General features: G+C 30.7%; 2 protein-coding genes across 2 annotated transcripts; both read right to left on the bottom strand.

Annotated features, from left to right (window-relative positions):
- Positions 1-2,842: 2,842 nt before the first annotated feature.
- Positions 2,843-6,809, bottom strand: LOC101215361 (lipoxygenase 2, chloroplastic). The gene is made up of 9 exons (XM_004142189.3): positions 6,532-6,809; positions 6,095-6,381; positions 5,632-5,887; positions 5,199-5,513; positions 5,000-5,085; positions 4,719-4,829; positions 4,309-4,610; positions 3,932-4,198; positions 2,843-3,852 (listed from the first exon to the last, which is right to left on the bottom strand). The coding sequence occupies exons 1-9, from the start codon at positions 6,638-6,640 to the stop codon at positions 3,093-3,095; spliced, it is 2,493 nt and encodes an 830-aa protein (XP_004142237.1). The 5' UTR covers positions 6,641-6,809; the 3' UTR covers positions 2,843-3,092.
- A 4,814-nt stretch (positions 6,810-11,623) lies between these two features.
- Positions 11,624-15,327, bottom strand: LOC101215600 (lipoxygenase 2, chloroplastic-like). Its single transcript, XM_031884568.1, is given in 9 exon segments — positions 11,624-12,276; positions 12,279-12,622; positions 12,708-12,971; positions 13,048-13,352; positions 13,438-13,548; positions 13,648-13,733; positions 13,852-14,142; positions 14,241-14,499; positions 15,037-15,327. Coding segments are annotated over 9 exon segments (2,373 nt in total). The 3' UTR covers positions 11,624-11,854.
- Between the last annotated feature and the right edge of the window lie 4,048 nt (positions 15,328-19,375).

Genomic DNA, 19,375 nt, shown 5'->3' with positions numbered 1-19,375 from the left:
CCTAAAAGATAAATATTAAACGAAAGCAGAGATACTAAGAGAAATAGAGCTACTAGAGTATTCTTTAAAAAGATGTGATCTACTTGTTCAATGACCAGCAAGAGCTTTGTTGAGGGTGTTGCGGAAGAACATGTCCTCGAACACATGCTGACTCATGTTGTATTTTTTTAAAAAATATATTTCTAAATTTGAATATTTATTCAAATTTACCAAATCACAATTCTCAAAATTATGGCAAAATAAAATGTATTGAGTTTTTGTCTTTTTTTTTTTTCAAAGGGCTTAAATAGTTTGTACTTTTTTTTTTAATTCTTAAAAGAATTCATTTGCAAAATACCAAATCTATTTTGGTACCCATTATAATTTTCTTCTATATTAACATATATTTTAATTAAAAGTATTTTGGCTTAGAGGTCAAATAACACAATCAATAACATTTGAACTCAAAACTTAATATTCCAATGAGGAAATTCCACGTGGTCTTCTTTCTTCCAATCCTTCTTTCTAACTCGATCTATGTGCCATTGCCAGCCATGAGTTTGTACTATGTGCATTTTTGAATTGAGTGTTATACTCATGTTTGATCTAAACGTTTTAAACTCCGTCGTCTGCGATACAGAACTTCGAAAGTTTTCAATCCAATTCTCTTTTTCACACCTTATCTTATTTTCAATCCAATACTCAAATTTAAGTCTAAGTTACAATGGTGTGAAATCAACCGTGATCATTAAAATGAACAAAACTCTGTAAGCTTTTTAAAACTAAAGTTTAGATTTTGTATATAAGTATTGATTATTAATAGAGTAAAAAACTAAGGAAAAAAGATCAATTGTATTGTGATAGAACTTAATTTATTAAATTATAAACAATAAATAAATATGAAAGGTATGATTGCCATTTTAATTACAATCACTTTCAAACACCTCTAAAATTTCTTCATTTTTTTGTTTTATATCTTTATAATTTATTAAATTATAACAATAAATAAATATGAAATTCATGGCTTTACCATGGTGAGTAAAACACAATTGAGTAAATAAAATTGCATATTTTCCAAAAAAAAAAAAAAAACACATTTATTGTTTAATTATTATTTTGTAATATGCCACATTGTACATTTTTTTTATTTAAAACAAGATCAATAATTGAGTTTATAGCTATAGTTGTAAATTCAAACTTCAGATACAAATGTGAAACCATGACTTTACACCAGGGTGTGAGTAAAACACAATTAAGTACACAAACTTGCTTATTTGCCAAAAGAAAAAGGGAAAGTACATTCATTGTTTAATTATTATTTTCCAATATGCTACATTGTACCTTTTTTTTATTCAAAACAAATTATCAATAATTGAGTTTAATTATAGCTATAGTTCTAAATTCAAACTTCATATACAATTGTGAAATCCATGACTTTACATGGTGAGTAAAACACAATTGAATAAACAAAAAGGGAAAACACATTTGTTGTTTAATTATTATTTTTCAATATGCTAATTGTACATTTTTTTTATTTAAAACAAATAAATTGAGTTTATGACATTATATGCTTCAAATTTTAGATACAATCAATACATGAGGAAAAAAACCAGAATTTACTCTTTGGACAAAAAAAATCCAATTTTCAATAATAATTTTTGAAAACTATTTGTTTTCCAAAAAAAAAAAAAGCATAATTCATATTGCTAACCAAACACACCTTTGAGTTTTTTTTAAAAAAAGATAAAGTATGTCAATTGTATGCACTTGGATATCTCTACTCGTTATCACATTCATCACTAAATATGTGATGTATATTTACTTTTTTTAGATTTCAACATAGAAGTGATCAGTTTTCAGCTGGGAATTTAGAAGAAAATAAACAAAAGTTTCTAACATCACAGAAACATTATCTTAAAATATTTTTCATTAAATGAATATAATTGAAAAGTTTTAATAAAAAATTAAAAATGATGTTAATAATATTATTTCAAAAATTAATTGATGAAAGATAATGTAACTAATGATATTTAAAAAATAAAATTTTATATAATTAATATATCCAAAAGTTGTATATTTTTATTTTAAAATATTACAAAATTAAAATACTTGAGAAAATATAAAAAAAGATTAAAAATGACAAAATGTTAAAATATCTAACTAGCTGAAATTTTTAAAAGATAATATTAGTAGTTGCACACGATCACTAGTGATCACCCTTTTAGCACTCTCATCATAATACACGTCGATATATATTCAATAAGCTAAGGATAGAAAAGTTAATCAAAGCATTGATGTCTAAGGATATTGTGAGAGTGAATAATTAACCAAAAAAAATTGTTTGTGTTTTTTTTTAAGTCCATGGCCGTGTGTAGTTGAAGTATCTTCCTAGAAATATTGCTGAATTTCAAGACATTTCAAGACATATAAAGAAACTCTTAAACCAAACATGGGTTATACAAATGTCCAAGTCGATTGGCCATCTTTAATTAAAACCCTTCAATCAAACCGATCATAAGTGAGATCCCCTCACGTTCGGAAGCAAGCTTTGATTGAGCTTCCCTCGTTACAACGTTAGAAACTCATCTTGAATTCTCTACTTGATTTCCTACACTTGTGACAATCTATTCAAGACTAATGGACGGCAGGAATCAATCCATGATCCGAAAAACAAAAGTATTTTTAATGATCACAAAAATACTATAGAAGTTGAGACTTTAGACAATCCATAAGCTGGAAAATCTGATTGCACACTTTTTTTTTTTTAATAATATGGATTCTAACTTGTGTAAATGTAGCAAATAATAACTTGGTTGATATATGTAACTAAAAATGAAAATTAAAACATAATGAAGAATGATAATATCAAGAAAGAAGAAGTGCATTTATCCTTCCTGGTTTATTTTATAATATGATATTAAAAACATGGTGATGGACATAAATGTCTCACACAATAGTAGTTTAGTACAGGATGAGGAAACATAATTATACTTCAAATAGTTGTTTAACTTTTAGAATAAGAACTAGGAGATGAAAGACACACCAACAAAAATGGAACAAATCCATATATCTTATTGGCGTAGGAATGAAAATAGAGTCGTCAGGTTGTGAGCTTAGGTGGAAACGCTGTATGGAACTCCCCTTCCAGTAATTCCATAAGTTGAAGTTGGTTTAAGAACATCATAAGGCACAACACCAGCTCCATGCCTATTCTTCAACTTATTGTTTTTATTATTTTCATCAATTTGTTGCTCTAGATCCTTCAAGCTGGCTTGAAACCTTTTGAAGGCCTTACTTATGGAGGGCTCAAGAGCCCAGGCTGGCTCTATCTCATCCCCAATATACTCCTCATCTGGAGAATGTGCTGACAACAAAATCATAGTTGTTGTCACTACAGAAGCCTGATCAACTGAAGGAAAAACTTGAAGTAGCTCATTTTCAGGTAGGTCAATAAATTCTTCTGGAAGTTGGTGATAGTCCTCTGTGAGGATGTTGGTCCTTGCAATACTCGGTCGGTTGGGAGTATAGCCTGCATATGCATATTGAATGAAGTTGACAGATGCATGATGCCCACTTCCTACCCATGCAATGGTTGATGCAATCTTAATGAGATCGTTTCGGGTTTTTAATGTAGGCCATCCTTCCTTTTTATCTGGGTGCCCTTTTTCTTGGATTTCATTCCACCAAGCTTGCAGCTCTTTATCATTAATTACTGCATTCTCATCATCTCCATAATAGTGGTTCACATATTCTGTCACCCATTCCAACAGAGCATTCCATAACAGGAGACCATCATTTGCAAAAGGGTAGTCTTTAATGGCCAACTCAAGAACATCACGACCGTAGTCACCTTTCTTTCTTTCCGCCATCCCCCTACCAAAACATATACTGTCACTAATTTCATTCAATTATTAACCTTATTGTCTTAATTAAACTCAATTGGTTAATTTACCTGCGAATTAAGTCCTCAGGGAGTGCTTGTTCATCAAATCGCCACTGATCTCTGTACATTGAAGAGCTAAGTTCCACGGAATAAGATGCAGTAGAAAATGTGCTCTCGATGATGCCTCCGGCATTGATGAGGCTTTCACGAGCATTTGCATTTATGCGCATATTGTATCGAAAATGTGGATGTAATAGTCTATATATTGGGTGCACCGTACTCAATTGCCTATTTGTGGCGATGGCATACGGCTCCATGCAACAGTGAGCTCTAAGCCTGCATAATATCAATAAGACATATTTGATAATAATGAATGAGAAAAAAAATTCCTTGATGTCTTTACTTCTTTTTCTTTCCATGAATGTATGGATAAATAACGTAAGTACCAGTGGATAACAAGTTGGTGAATACAAGAATCATGAGCAAGGACATGAGCTTTGGCAATTCTCCATAGCCACAAATCTGTGGCCTCAATGCCTGGTGTAAAAATTTGTTTCCACTGGGGATAACCATCCACTGGCGGTCGAGTCAGCTCAATACCTAATGGAATCAAAGTGTCATCCGACTTCAAGAAGAACAATGTCCTTGATCCATATAATGTCGTCCCGTTAATTTTTCTTACTTTGTTTACGTATGGCATTAAAGTATCATGGTAATCCAATACGAATAATCTTTTCAATTCTATTGCCTGCACAAACTCACAGAAATAAGTATACTTTATATAATAAAGATCATCATTTTCTTTTTCGCTTCTAATAATTTACTAAATTAGTAAGTTGGATTTAATTTAATTTACCTCGTTAACTTCGATGGAACATCCGATTAATTCTTGAACCTTTGTGTGGTTGAAAGCTGATTCTTGAGGTCCATAAGTATCTGGGTCAAGCTCACTCATTAACGGCAAACGCTGCATTTGTTAGGACAATAAAGAAGTGATATAAAAATAATGATATTTCAACTTGAACTACGACCCAACTCAAATGGTATGGTTGGATTGTGAAATTAATCTAAAAAATTCTCTCAACCCATATACAGTACCCCTAATTAGAGGCCAATATATTATCGATCGCCACTTACTGTGACAAGCTGTATGGAGTAAGGATTAAGACCAGCCAGTGTCTGTCTTGCAAATTCGGTATCACTGAGCCAACTGTACCTATCTCCTGAGAAAAATAACCAAACATTTATAAGGATTAGTAAGGCAAATGCTACAATTGGCACACTTTAAAAAGTTCCAATTAACATAAAAAGAAAAAATATATATATAATTACTTACTCCTGTAGGACTCTGGTGGTGGATAATGAAGGAGAGAACTGGGCACAGATGAATTGGAATTGGAATGAAGGTCAGGTTTGTCTGGGGTAACTATGGTTGATAAATTAAACGTGAGAAGTTTGTGAGGAGCATGAGGGGCTTTAATTCCTTCTCTAAACATTGACTCAATATGAGGGAGGTCAGAGAAAGAATCTTTTCCCAATAAATCCTTGTTATCTGGTTCACTTGAAGGGAAATAATGTTGCTTCACCTCTGAGAATTCTTCATCTCTTGGAACATAAAACCTTTCTTTACTCCTTTTCTCTGAGACCGGATCTAATAGTTACCATTTCACAAAATGCAACCATATTATTATCATATTTTCCTTTGTTTTTAATGAACAAAAATTTTAGAAAGAAATTTTAAATACATAAAAAACATAAACAGAAGATACCTGTTTTACAATGAAGACGACCCGTTCTACAACGACGAGGATAAGGGTGATCGGAACCACCAAGAACAGGCCTTTTCCATTCTGCGGGACCATCACAATCTCCAAGGTCATTGTAGAAGTCGTAATCATAAATTCTTTCGAATGCCTTACGCTCATTCATATCCACTGTTTCATCTGCTTTTATGCCTCTTAGATTCGAAAGGTCTTCTGCTCTCAGCTTCAACAATCCGCCTGGTGTTCTTTCCGGTAAATACGACTGTCAACCATTTCCACTATTAACTCATTAGAATAAATTTAAATAACTTAATTATTCTATTAACTCATCAGAATAAATTTAAATAACTTAATTATTCTTAAATCACAAATTGATCGAAAAGTTTGATGGAGAGTTTAAACACATGGTATTCTAGACGTAAAAAGTTAAGCTCATGAGTGAAAGAAGATTTTAATTATATATATGAACCTTGGTGGAAAAGAAGACCCTTCGCTGGTCAAGAACCGATTTGGATTGCACCCATGATTTGCAACTGAACGTAGTTGAGTTCCTAGACTTTTTGTCCGTAATAGAAATAGTGTCAATAAATTTTTCATACTTGGTCGTATCACCTTCCAATTCAACAATCACTGCTCCAATCTCCCCATAACCTTCTGGAACCTCAACTTCACCTACGTACTTCTTGTACTCCTCAGTTTCATCATCAGGCAGTATTGGTTCCACCACACATTTGATAAATGGCTTTTGTTGTTGATCTATGTGTACATCAAATCCATTTACATATCATTATTATTATTCAATCATCAATTCACCCAAAACCTTATAACCTTACTTAAAACATATACAACACTTTACTAATATAAATTTAATATTATATGATCTAACAAACATAAAGAATGACATACCCGAATCCAATTCAATGCTAGCAAACTTGAGAATGATGTTTGCGTAAGGATAAGTAGGTCCCTTCGTTTTGGGTTTCACAGTAACAGAAGCAATAACCTCAACACCCATCTTTCCCTGTCTACCCAAATGGATATGGAACAAATTTGGAATATCACAAAACTCAAATATGCTTCTTTGATTCTACTCCCCCTGTCATCACTTCCTAATTAACCACATATTTATAGTCTTTCGGTGTGAACTCTCAACTGAAGAAAGATAACTATATATTAAACAAAACAAAACAAAAAACATATCTCTTTTCTTAATCAAATTTAGGGGCCGGCATTATTATATTCTCTTAATTAAAATGTTACACCATTCATTATTCTTCACTCTCACAACTTAAATTAACGAAGATTCTCTTTAACATTGTCAAAATAAAATGAATGAATAGTAAAGTTAAAATGTAAACAGGAATTAAACATATGTTCCCTTATTTTAAATTGACTACAAAGTCTTCTTCCCCATGTGTTCCATGCATACAATTTTTTTCTTTAATTAATAAAAAATAATAATCATTATAATCAATAGCATAATCTATCAATGGTGGACTCTTGTTAATGATACTCAAAAAGTTGAATCTAAATTTGATTGTATATTTGCAACTGTCCCTTAAAATTACTGTAAGCAACTTCGTAAGCTCTACTATACCAAGAGTTGGTTCTACCTCCTCCCACTTTTGTTGGTAATCGGTGGAGCTAAAACCTTGCCGAAAAATTCGAAGTTTTTATTTGGTCTCTATGCTTCATAAAAGATTAAACACCATTGATAAATGTCAGCACAGATTCCCCTCGTCTAATCTATGCCCAAATTGGTGTGTCCTATGCAAGAACCAAGATGAAACTCTTTGAACATTTGTTTTATATATATCATGCAATTTCTCTCGAGATATTTGTGGTGCATTTAATTGTAATCTCCTATAGACTCTCCAAGCTTCGTCTCTCTAGCTCGTTCGGTACCTTTTTATCGATCAATGATATCATTTCTGGTCTTTTGATGTGGTGCACTTCTATCTCCTCTCGCCTTATCTTTTGTATATTTAAAAAAAAAAAAATCAACTTTACTGATTGAATATCAAAATTGATTAATGAGCATCTCCACTCACCCATCACAATTTATTATTGTTATTGTTATTATTAATTTTGTCCAACAACTCAACCACCATAATTTTGTCGTTATTATATAATACATTATAAAATCTTGACCTAGCTATTGTTGTTTCATCAATTGATGGTTGAGAGTTTAATTACTATTTGAATATATAGAGCATATACATTAAATTATTTTTTTTCTAATGCCCTTATGGTCTCTTGTCAAAAATTTTTTTTTTTTGTTTTTGTTTTTCTTAAACATATTAAATTATTTTGGTTAACATCGTAAATATTGATATTTTTTTTAAAAAAAATGTTTTCTAAATGTCTTAAAATATTGGAGTATTAATTGCAACAATCACAAAGGAAACCAACAGTCAACTTAAAGGATAAGTCCATGGAAGCAAAAAAAAAAAAGAAAATATTACTTTAATTGATGTTTTTTTTAATTTATTTTTATTTTTTATTTATAAAACTATGTTTGGATTAAAGATTAGTACTATTGCTTTAAACATTCACGCTTTTGTATAACTTATGGGTTTATTTTGGCCATTCTCTAGCCCTTATTTTAGAACATTCTTTACTTTATATACTCTTTTCTTTTATATTAATGAAACGGGAATGATGATGGTACTATAAGGATGTTCACCTAGTAAAGATGTTCAAATGCTACTATTGGCTCATGCCTTCTTTTTTTAAAAAAAGAAATTTAAGATCCATTTAGAGGATGAATTTGGAAGGGTTTACCAAGCCAAGGGCTAGGTTTAAAAAGTTATGGAAAACAAATACAAATAAATTAAGAAGGCATTTTTTAAAATAGCAAAATAAATTAAAATATTTACAAGCTATAACAAAGTTTTAAATTCTATCACTATAGCATGTCAATGACTATCGGTGATATAATTTTCTATAGGTTGTAAATGTTTTGTAAAATCTACTATTTTTTTTTTAAAAAAATCTAAATTAAAAAGGAATTAAAGATAAAAAAAATATTCGAGCTTATGAATTTAAAATTAAAATCATCAAAAAGGACATTTTTTAAAATAATAAAATAAATTAAAATATTTACAACTTAGAGTAAAATTTTAGATTTTATTGATTATAGAAACAATAGACTTCTAGCAATACATTTATAGAAGCTTATAAGTGTCTATCATTGTTTATTATTAATAGAATCCAAAATTTTACTATAAATTATAAATATTTTGTCAAATTTACTATTTTTAACGATTCTTCAAGCATAAAATGCTCGTTTTGCGTTTGTCATTGGCTTGTGTATATTTTAAAAAATCATTATAAAACCCTCACTTGTTAATTAGTTATATTTATAAGCAATTTCAAAAACTGTATCGTCGAGAGCCAATAGTGTTCCATAATCAATTTTGTAACAACAACCAAACCTTATTATAAATTTATCATTATGGTTGATGACAAAACTTGGACAAGAAGACTTGGCTCATTTTTATATGTCTTCGATAGTGGATTTGTAATTTTGAGGACGTAGGACATATAAGTTAAAGAAAAAAATCACTGAATTTGATGTCTATCAATGAACCTCTAATGTTAAGTCAATATTTAAGCAAATGGTTAGAACATGAAGGTACTTGAGATAGTGCAAGGATGGTGGCGCTCTAATGTAATCACTTTTTAATTTGGTTGGTTTTTAAAGAAAGATACAATTTGTGGGTTATTAGGTGTACCATCCCTGCTAGGTCAGCACATTACAAGAAAAACTACTTAGTATGACAGTTATATATACATCCCAAATGATGGTATTTACATTAGTTTTGCTTAAGGACTGAAATTCTAGACTTGTAAATTGTTCAAACTTGATTGAAAATGTACGAATATTATAAAGTATATTATAGTGTGTATATATTAAAATGTCAACCATTTGTTTCTATATGGGTGTTATGTAATATAACATTATTGTCGTTCAAATGGCTCGATAATCGCGGAGCGACAAGGAGAACAAAAAAAAAAAAAAAAAAACAGTAGTAATTGAATAATTTGCAATAGGAAATAAATGTCATAATTTATGAATTCGTTACACTCCATAATTGTCGTTAATATTAAAACAATGACATTGTTTTTAGAAGAAAAATTATCACGATTGTCTTATATTTGACAGGAAAAAAATGTCGTCAATAGCAAAACAATGACATTTAATTTCTAAAAAAAGTGTCACGATTGACATATTCTTGACATTTAAAAAATGTCATAATAAACGAATTGCGACATTTTTAAACTGTCGTTAATACGCAAATGATGACAGTTATTTGTTGTCATAAAATAGTAATTAACGACGTTTATTTTCTAGCATGAAAAAATTTATTGAAAACTGTCATGGAAGGACTTTCCATGACTCCCACTTCTATGACTGTAAATAACTGTCATGAATATTATTCGCGATAAAAAATAACTGTCTTTGTAGACCGCTTTTTTTGTAGTGGTACCATGGTTTTTATTCTAGAGAGTTGGAGTGTAATGCTTTAAGAATGTGTCCACCTAGAGGAGATGTACGTGTGCACCCGTAACCCAACGTATAGTTTTATTGAAAAACGAAAAAAAAAAAAAAAAAAAAACCACTTCAAGAACAAATGTGAAGAATAAAAATTGCTCTCTATACTTTACTTTTCTCTTCTCTCTTTTGTGTTATATATTATCTCTCTCGTTCATATTTTAGTTTAGCAACTATTGGTTTATACCAAAATAACTCCAATTATATTATTATTATTTGAAAGGGTGAGTGACAATTTCTCTAATGAATTTAAAAGTTGACTTTGTTATGAAACAAAGTTGAATTTTTTTATGAATCATATTTAATAAATATTTCTGAAATTAATTTTTCTTAATCAGGTAACATCAATCTTTTATCAGCACATTTCTTCTCATTTTCTTCTTATATTATTAAACGATTTATTTTTCTATTTAAATATGATATTTTATCTTCACCCTTTTCAACAAAATTCTAATTTGAAGGTACTTCATCTTTCTCATATTTGAAAGTATCAGAATCATTTAAATATCACTTTGATATGATCTGAATGATCGTTTAACCATTCTCGATATGATCGTTTACCATAATAAACATGATCGTTTAAATTTGAAGCCTCTAATTTTTCCACGTTTAAAAAGAACTACATGATAATGTTGATGTAATCTAAAGGATCACTTACCATAGTCAACACAATCGTTTCGCATGGTGAACACAATCTTTTAGATTTGAAGTCCCTTTTTCCATCGTTTAAAAAGAATTATATGGTCGTGTGGAGATATGATCTAAACAATTGCTTAACATAGTTAACACGATTGTTTAGCATGGCCAACACAATCGTTTAGATTTGAAGCCATTTTTTTCATCATTTAAAAAGAACTACACGATCATGTATCATGACTTAAATGATCGTAGATCATTCATTTAGACTGTAATACACGATCGTTTAGAAAAAATATTACTCATACGTGCGTGTGGCTGATTAATCGCGTGTTAACTATTGTTTTTTTTTTTTTTTTTTTTTTTGTATCTCTCATTGTGGTCCTATAACCTTTTTTCGGTTTCGAAATTGTTCTATAAAGGGTAAATGTTTTATTTTTAAAAAATCCCTAATATGAAAATTATATAACAATTAGCTACTAGTTTGACACCCTAGAGTGATCTCGTTATACCAGGTACTAATGTATTGGATCCCATCAAAACTTTGCACGTAAACGTGCTTGGACGAGAGTAATAATACTAACTTAGCCACCTATTTATAATTTTTAATTACATTGTTTTTAATGCGGGGACGTAACACTTTGTGGAGTGATTATTTGTGAGTAGTATTCTATTTTCTCTTTCTTTTGTGAAGAAAAAAAAAGTTAGAATCAGTGTTTTTTCCTAGTACACGCCTATGTCATAAATAATAACTTGATTGATATTTTACAACTAAAATAATAACATCAAGATATGAATGAAATATATGAAGAAAAAGTCAAGAATGCATTTGCTTCCTCGTTTATTTTATAATTAAAAACATGGAATAACAATGACATATTGGACGTAAATGAGACACACACATACTAGTACTTAAAAAGGAAAACACACTTAAAATAGGCTGACATATGTTCTTAATTTTTAGAGAAAAAGAAAACCTGCAAGAAGAAAGAACACACACAAACAAAATGGAAATAAATATGGAGAAGACTATGCTTAGATGGAAACGCTGTATGGAACTCCACTTCCAGTGATTCCAGGCTTTGAACGTGGTTTCATAGCTTCGTATGGTATAATCCCAGCTCCACACCTATTCTTCAAATCTTTGTTCTCATTAAGCTCGTTGATCCTCTTTTCAAGATCCGTCAATTTGGCTTTAAACCTTTCGAAGGCCTTACTTATGCACGGCTCGAGAGCCCAGGCTGGCTCTATATCATCCCCAATGTACTCCTCATCAGAAGAATGAATTGACAACACAAACATAGTCTGTTGCACTATGGTAGCTTGTTCATCTGTAGGAAAGAGTTCTTTCAACTTGTCTTCAGGTTGGTTTAGAAAGTCTTTGGAAATTTTTCCACTGGGGTTGTTCTCTGTGAGCATGTTGGCCCTTGCAACACTGGGTCGGTTGGGTATATAGCTCCATATGCATATTGAAGGAAATTGATAGATGCGTGGTGCCCACTTCCTACCCATGCTATGGTTGATGCAATCTTAATGAGATCTTCTTTGGTTTCTAGTTTAGGCCATCCTTCCTTTATATCTGGGTGCCCTTTGTCTTTGATTTCTTTCCACCAAGCTTGCAGCTCTTTATCATTAGTTACTGCATTCATATCACATTTATAATAGTGGTTCACATATTCGGTCACCCATTCCCATAGAGCATTCCATAATTGGAGACCATCATTTGCAAAAGGATAATCCTTGATGGTCAACTTATCAATAACCTCATGACATTCTGCATCTTTTTTTGTTTCCGCCATTCCCCTATGTTTTAAATTTAGTTACAAAACACATTGTCAATAATTCCATTCCGTTATTAACTTCGCGTTAATTAAATTCAATTAATTACCTGTGAACTAAATCATAAGGGAGGCCTTGCAAATCAAATCTCCACTCTTTGTACGCTGAAGAACTAAGTTCCATTGAATGATATGCGGCAGAAAATGTTCCTTCAATGATGCCACCGGCGCAGATGAGGATTTTACGAGCGTTTGCATTTATGCGCATAGTATACCGAAAATGAGGATGCAATAGTCTATATATTGGGTGCATCGTACTTAATTGCCTATGTGTGGCGATGGCATACGGCTCCATACAACAATGAGCTCTCAGCCTGTATAACAATTATCATATTTGATAATAAATATATGCATGCATGTATGTATGTATATAGATATGAATATACATACCAGTGAATAACAAGTTGATGAATGCAAGAATCATGAGAAAGGACATGGGCTTTCGCAAGCCTCCATAGCCATACATCTGTAGAATTTGTGCCTGGTGTGAAAACTTCTTTCCATTGTTCAGAATGTCCTTTGATTGGAGGTCGAGTCAGCTCAATTCCCAGTGGCTCCAAAGTGTCATCAGAGTTTAGAAAGAACAAGGTCCTTGATCCATATAGTGTCGTCCACTCAATTTTTCTTACTTTGCTTACATATGGCATTAAAATATCATGGTAATCCAATACAAATAATCTTTTATCGGTTAATGCCTGCATAAATTCACAAAAATTTAATCACATTTTTTTATTTAAGTTCTAATTTAATAAATTACTGCATTGAGCTAATTTATTTCACCTTGCAAACTTTGATGCGACATCCAAGTAATTCTTGAACTAGTTCGTGAGTGAATTTTGATTCTCGAGGTCCATAAACTCCCTCGTCAAGCTTACTCATAAACGGCAAACTCTGATCAATTATTATCAGGAGAATAATTAAATTAGAGAGATTAATCCATATTTATAAAGTTATATATTATTAATTGATTTTGAGTTAATTGTCACATACTTTGACTAGCTGTATAGAGTAAGGGTTTAGACCAGCAAGTGTGAGTCTAGCAAATTCAATGTCACTCAGCCAATTGTATTTGTCTCCTGAGAAAATGAAGTATAATAATCAAACGAAAAAGGTTTTTGCATATTAGTTAGTTAGTGTTTGCCACATGCATGCACTTTGAAATCGAAGTGTCTTATCATAAACATATATACTCACTCTTGTAGGACTCTGGTAGTGGAAGTTCAACGGAACTACTGGGTTCATCGTCTAATGAATTAAGAGGAGGTGGTTGATTAGAGGAAACTAGGGATGGTATATCAAATGGAAGTTGATTAATTTTGGAAGCAGCGAAAGGCGTTTTAATGTCAAGTTCAGGGAGGTCAGAGAAAGGAGCTTTTCCCAGCAATGCCTCGTTTTCTGCTAAAACACTTCCTTGCTTTTCCTCTGAAAAGTTTTCGTCTCGTGGAACATAAAAAGGTGCCTCAATCCTTTCCTCTGCATGTTTATCTAAATCCAATAGTAAGGCCAAATGAATCCATTAATATATACCCATGTATGTATTGTACAATTAAATTAACAAGAAAGGATTTAGAAAATTAAGATACCATTGTCACTAGTATCACGACCAGTTCTACAACGTCGAGGATAAGGATACTCCTCTGAACCGCCAAGAACAGGCCTTATCAAATCTGATGATTCGTCGGGTTTTCCGAGGTCGTTGTACAGATCGTAATCATAAATTCTTTCAAATGCATTACGCTTCTTTTTATCTACCGATCCATCTTCTTTTTCGCCTCTCAGATTTGCAAGGTCTTCTGCTCTCAGCTTCACCAGTCCTTCTGGTGTTTTTCCCGACAAATAAGACTGCATTCATCCTCATATTCAATTATTAATTAGCCTCACAAAATCATATTAAATTTCCATCTACATCTCAATATTTTCATCCATACTTCATCGTTTGCTTAGGTTTGATATTGATACCAAACATGAATTTAATATATCTATTATACGTAGAAAAATACGCAAAGTACACACAACAAAAATAAAAAAAAGTAGAATAAATAGTAAAATGTTTACTTATTTGAAATTAATAAAAAACAATTATTTTAAATGACAAAAGTTATGAACATATTTATAAATATAACAAAACATCACAATCTACCCTCTAATAAATGGGTGACAAAGTATGATAATTTGTTGCATTTTGTAAATGCTTTACTTCTTTTTGCTATGCTTTTTAAAATAATACATAATAGAATGTTTTATTTAATAATTAATTTTCATTTTTATAATTTTTAAAAAAATATCCACTGAAATTTGAATTACTCAATATTTCTGTGGATTGAGAATAATGGGGTTTGAGTATTAATTAATTTATATAAATTAAATAATGAAGCAAACCATCACCTTGTTGGACGAAAAGAAGATCCTTCGTTGGTGAGTACTACTTTTGGGTTGCACCCATGATTTGCAGCTAAACGTCAACAAGGTACACTTCTTGAAATCAATAGTAATGGTGTCGATAAACCTCTCTTTCACATCATCATCCAATTCAACAATCACTGCTCCAATCTCCCCGAAATCTCCAGGAACATCAATACTTGTTTCAAACAGCTTGCTCACGTCACCACCACATTTTAATCCAGCCGTACATCCGATAATCTGTTGATTTCCTTCTGTGTATATGTACATGTCATATGTGCATTATTAAATCACTTTACATTAGAAGAATATATATAGGTTACATTAGCAGTGTAGAAAATCATATATAAATAAATAAAGAGAGAAGATGATGATTTACTCGAATCCAATTCGACGCTAACAAACTCGAGATATATGACTTCGATCGTAAGAAAGGCTTCGTTCTTTTTGGGATTCACAGTAACAGTTACAGTACCCTTATAACTCATCCTTTCCTGCCCTTCGAGAGTTTACAAACTAACAAATTTGGAATATCACAAAACCCAAACTCTTTCACTGCTCTTATTACCAACACATATCATTAACCATATTTATAAACTCATGGAGGAATCTTTTTCAAATAAACAAATACCATTTCTCTTTTTCTTTTATCAGCTAGTGGATACGAATGAGGCATTATTATATTCTTAACCAAAATAACTATTGTCTCTTCGTTATTTTTCAATCTCACATGTACACTTGTTTTTTTTTATCACTTTAATTGCATTCTTCCACCGTTATTAGAATTATAATTAAGGTTATAACTAAGATGGTTGCAAATTTAACAATTAGATTCAAAATAATTAAGTATATAGCAACATTTTAAAAAAATTATGAATATAGCAAAATTTGTCAAATTCTATCAATGATACAAGTCTATCACCGATAGACCATATTCTAAATATTGGTCTATCACTGATAGATCATACGAGTATATCAACGATACAAGCTTATCAACGATAGTTTTGTTATATTTATAATTTTTTTTTAAATATTGTTATATCCTTAATTATTATTCTACAAATGGTCATCAATTACAATTATAATTATTATATTTTTTTAAAGGATAGGGTTGAGTCAATATGTGCACTAGAACATCTCCACTAAGTAGACATCCCTTAGCACCCTCATCATTCCCGCGTCATTGATATAAAAAAAAAAAAAAGTAAGCAAGGACAAGAACAAAAAGGGTGAGAGAAATCCAACAAGTATAAATTTAGTAAAAAAAACATTGAGCTAGATTTAAAGCTATTGTAATACTAAGAAGTTTGGACAAAAACATTCAGATTTATAATATTAACACATCATTAATATTTATATATTTACATCTACCCGTTATATTCTATTGAGACGTTTTGAAATTTATGTATATTTGCAACTGTCTCTTAAAATAACGGTAAACAATTTCGAAAACTATGTTATACCAAGAGTTAGTTCTGCCTCCTCGTAGTACTTTTATTGGTACACTATGGAGCCACAACCTACCTTTCCAAAAAGTAAAAAGTTTTTGTTTGGTCTATGCTTTATAAAAGATTAAATCAGAAAGGAACAGATCTCCAACAAAGACTAGATGATGTCTCAGGAATAGTAGGGAAGTGGTCTGAAGTTAGCAATTTGCAATTTGGAAGATTAGTGGCAACAGTATGTTCTCTACGGCCTCTGTAAAACAAACTTTACACACCTCCAGTATGTTCATGTGGACCTTATTTCATTATGGTATTTTCACTTGTGATATTCTTTAAAGAAGACTGAAAAATCACTACGCCTTCGTCCTAGCTAGTGTATCCTCTGCCAAAAGAGTAGTGAGCCTACTGATCACCTTTTCATCTATTGCAACAGTGCTTAGTCCCTATGGAAAAAGACATGAAGCTTCGTTATAGGATGGAAAAACAATAGTCAAAGTTGTCGAAGCCTATGTGAAAACCCCTGCTTTATCAATACAAAAAACCAAAAAGGTATTATATATTTTAATATGGGTGTGTGGCCTCTTTATGGACAATATGGCTAGAGAGAAACAATAGATCAATTTTCAACCATAAATTTGTTAGCACCATATGTGGGAGAATATGATGATAGTACTAAGGGGTGTCCACCTAGTAGGATGTCCAAGTGCATCTTCCGACCCAAATATCCTTTTCAAAAAAAATATGTGGGAGAATATTTGCCGCTCATAAAATCTTAGTCATCGTATCCTTTAAATAAAAAAACAACTAAACTACCATAATTTTGTCGTTATTATATAGAATATTATAATATTGACCTAGCTATCCACATTGGTTGAGATTTTAATTACTCTTTGAATATATAGGCATATATATTAAATTATTTCTTTCCAAAATAAAAACATTTTTGGTTTTTGGTTTCTTAAACATATTAAATTATTATTGTTAACATCGTAAATATTGATATTTTTAAAAATATATATTTCTAAATGTCTAAAAATATTGGAGTATTAATTGCAACAATCACAAGGGAAACCAACATGGGTCAACTTAAAGAATAAGTCCATGGAAGTGAAAAAAAAAAATTTCCTCTATTTGTTGATTTATTTTCTTCTTAATTTTTAAAACTCTATTTGGATAAAAATTAGATCCATTTAGATGCTGAATTTGGAAGGGTTCACCAAGTCAAGAGGATTAGATTAAAAAAGTTATGGAGAAAAAGTCCAAATAAATTAAAAGGGAAATGAAGATAATTAAACAATATTAGAGCTTATGAATTTAAAATTAAAGTCGTCCTAATTAATTATAAAACCTCACTTGTTAATTAGTTATATTTATAAGCAGTTTCAAAAATTGTATTGTCCATATCCAGCAGTGTTGCTTAATCAATTTTATAACAACAACCAAACCTTAATATAAATTTCTTATTATTGTTGATGACAAAACTTGGGCACGAACACAATGTCTTCCATAGTGGATTTGTAATTTTGAGGACATGAAGAAACACAATTGAATTTGGTGTATATCACAAAACCTCCAATGATTAAATTGATATTTGAGCAAATAGTCAGATCAAGGTACTTGAGATGGTGCGGGGATCGATAGGTGACACTTAATTTAAGCACTTTTAAATTTAGTTGTTCAGGAAGAAGATATGATTTATGGGTAAGTAAGTGCATCAAATCATCCCTACTAGTTAGGTTGGCACCATCGTTGTTATTCTAAAGTGGTGGTGTAACGCTTTAGAATGTATCTACCTTGTCTCTGACCGAAAGTATATTTTTAAAAAAAAAACGCTTCAACAACAAATTTCTCACATGCTTTCTACCTTTCTTTTCTCTTCTTATTTTAGTTTAGTTTACACGAAAATAACTCCAATTATTTGAAGGATGAGTGACAATTTCTTTTAATGAATTTAGAAGTTAGCTTTGTTATGAAACAAATTAAAGTTGAATTTGTTTATGAATGATATTTAATAAATAATTCTAAAATTAATTTATCTTAATCAGGTGACATCAATTTTTTATCAGCAGCTAAACGTCATTAATAATAAACTATTGCTTTTTAATTAAATAAATAAAAAGTCCAAATTATTTTATAAACTACACATGCATACTGCTCATGTTTTATAATTAAATGATAAATAAAATAAAATATATGAATGATTTATGAGTGTGAAATTCCTGCATGGTGTGACTTTAGATTTGTTAAATTTAATTTAAAACTTACGTTTTCGGTTCTAATATTTTATAATTTACAATATTTAATTAATTTTGTTTCATTTATTTAAGCTATAGATAGTCAACCAATTAGGTAAAATCATTAAAATAAATTAAGGATAGCTATATGAAAATTATACAACAATTAGCAACTAGTTTGCTTTATACGACCACTTATGTATCAGATTCCATCAAAATTTACCGTTTTTTCTTTGCAAAATGCAATTTTGGTTCATCATATTTGAGTTTAGTGTCTACTTAGACCGTAAAGTTTGAAAATAAGCATTTTAGTTCCTTATATTTGGAAAATGCTTTTAAATGATCCCTCCATCTATTTTACCGTTTGTTGAGTAACGGAAAACTTACATTGCGAATTATTAATTTTATATTATTTATATCATCTTCCCCATCTTTTCTTCTTCCCCTGTCTTTATCACCTTCTGCAATCTAAATACTGCACAGAAGGAGGAAAATTCAAAAGTCAGACACAAGCTTTTCCTTGAAAAGTATAATATTTAGAAAAATCTACTAAGAAAACTAAATTATAGGAACAAAGAGACAAAAAGAAGGAAATTAAATTACATAAACAAACGAAGTGTAAAGCCTTAAAAAATAGAA

The sequence above is a fragment of the Cucumis sativus genome, chromosome 4, assembly GCF_000004075.3.
Source record: "Cucumis sativus cultivar 9930 chromosome 4, Cucumber_9930_V3, whole genome shotgun sequence".
Lineage (NCBI taxonomy): Eukaryota > Viridiplantae > Streptophyta > Magnoliopsida > Cucurbitales > Cucurbitaceae > Cucumis > Cucumis sativus.
Note: the sequence above shows the minus strand (reverse complement) of the source record. Positions and strands in the feature narration are given on the sequence as shown.

Excerpts from the sequence above, each read along its gene's own strand:
- LOC101215361 (XM_004142189.3), bottom strand. The coding sequence starts at position 6,640 with ATGGGTGTTGAGGTTATTGCTTCTGTTACTGTGAAACCCAAAACGAAG. Across the intron at positions 6,382-6,531 it reads TAGCATTGAATTGGATTCGG|ATCAACAACAAAAGCCATTT; the intron begins GTATGTCATTCT and ends ATGTACACATAG. Across the intron at positions 4,830-4,999 it reads ACTCCATACAGCTTGTCACA|CGTTTGCCGTTAATGAGTGA; the intron begins GTAAGTGGCGAT and ends TAACAAATGCAG.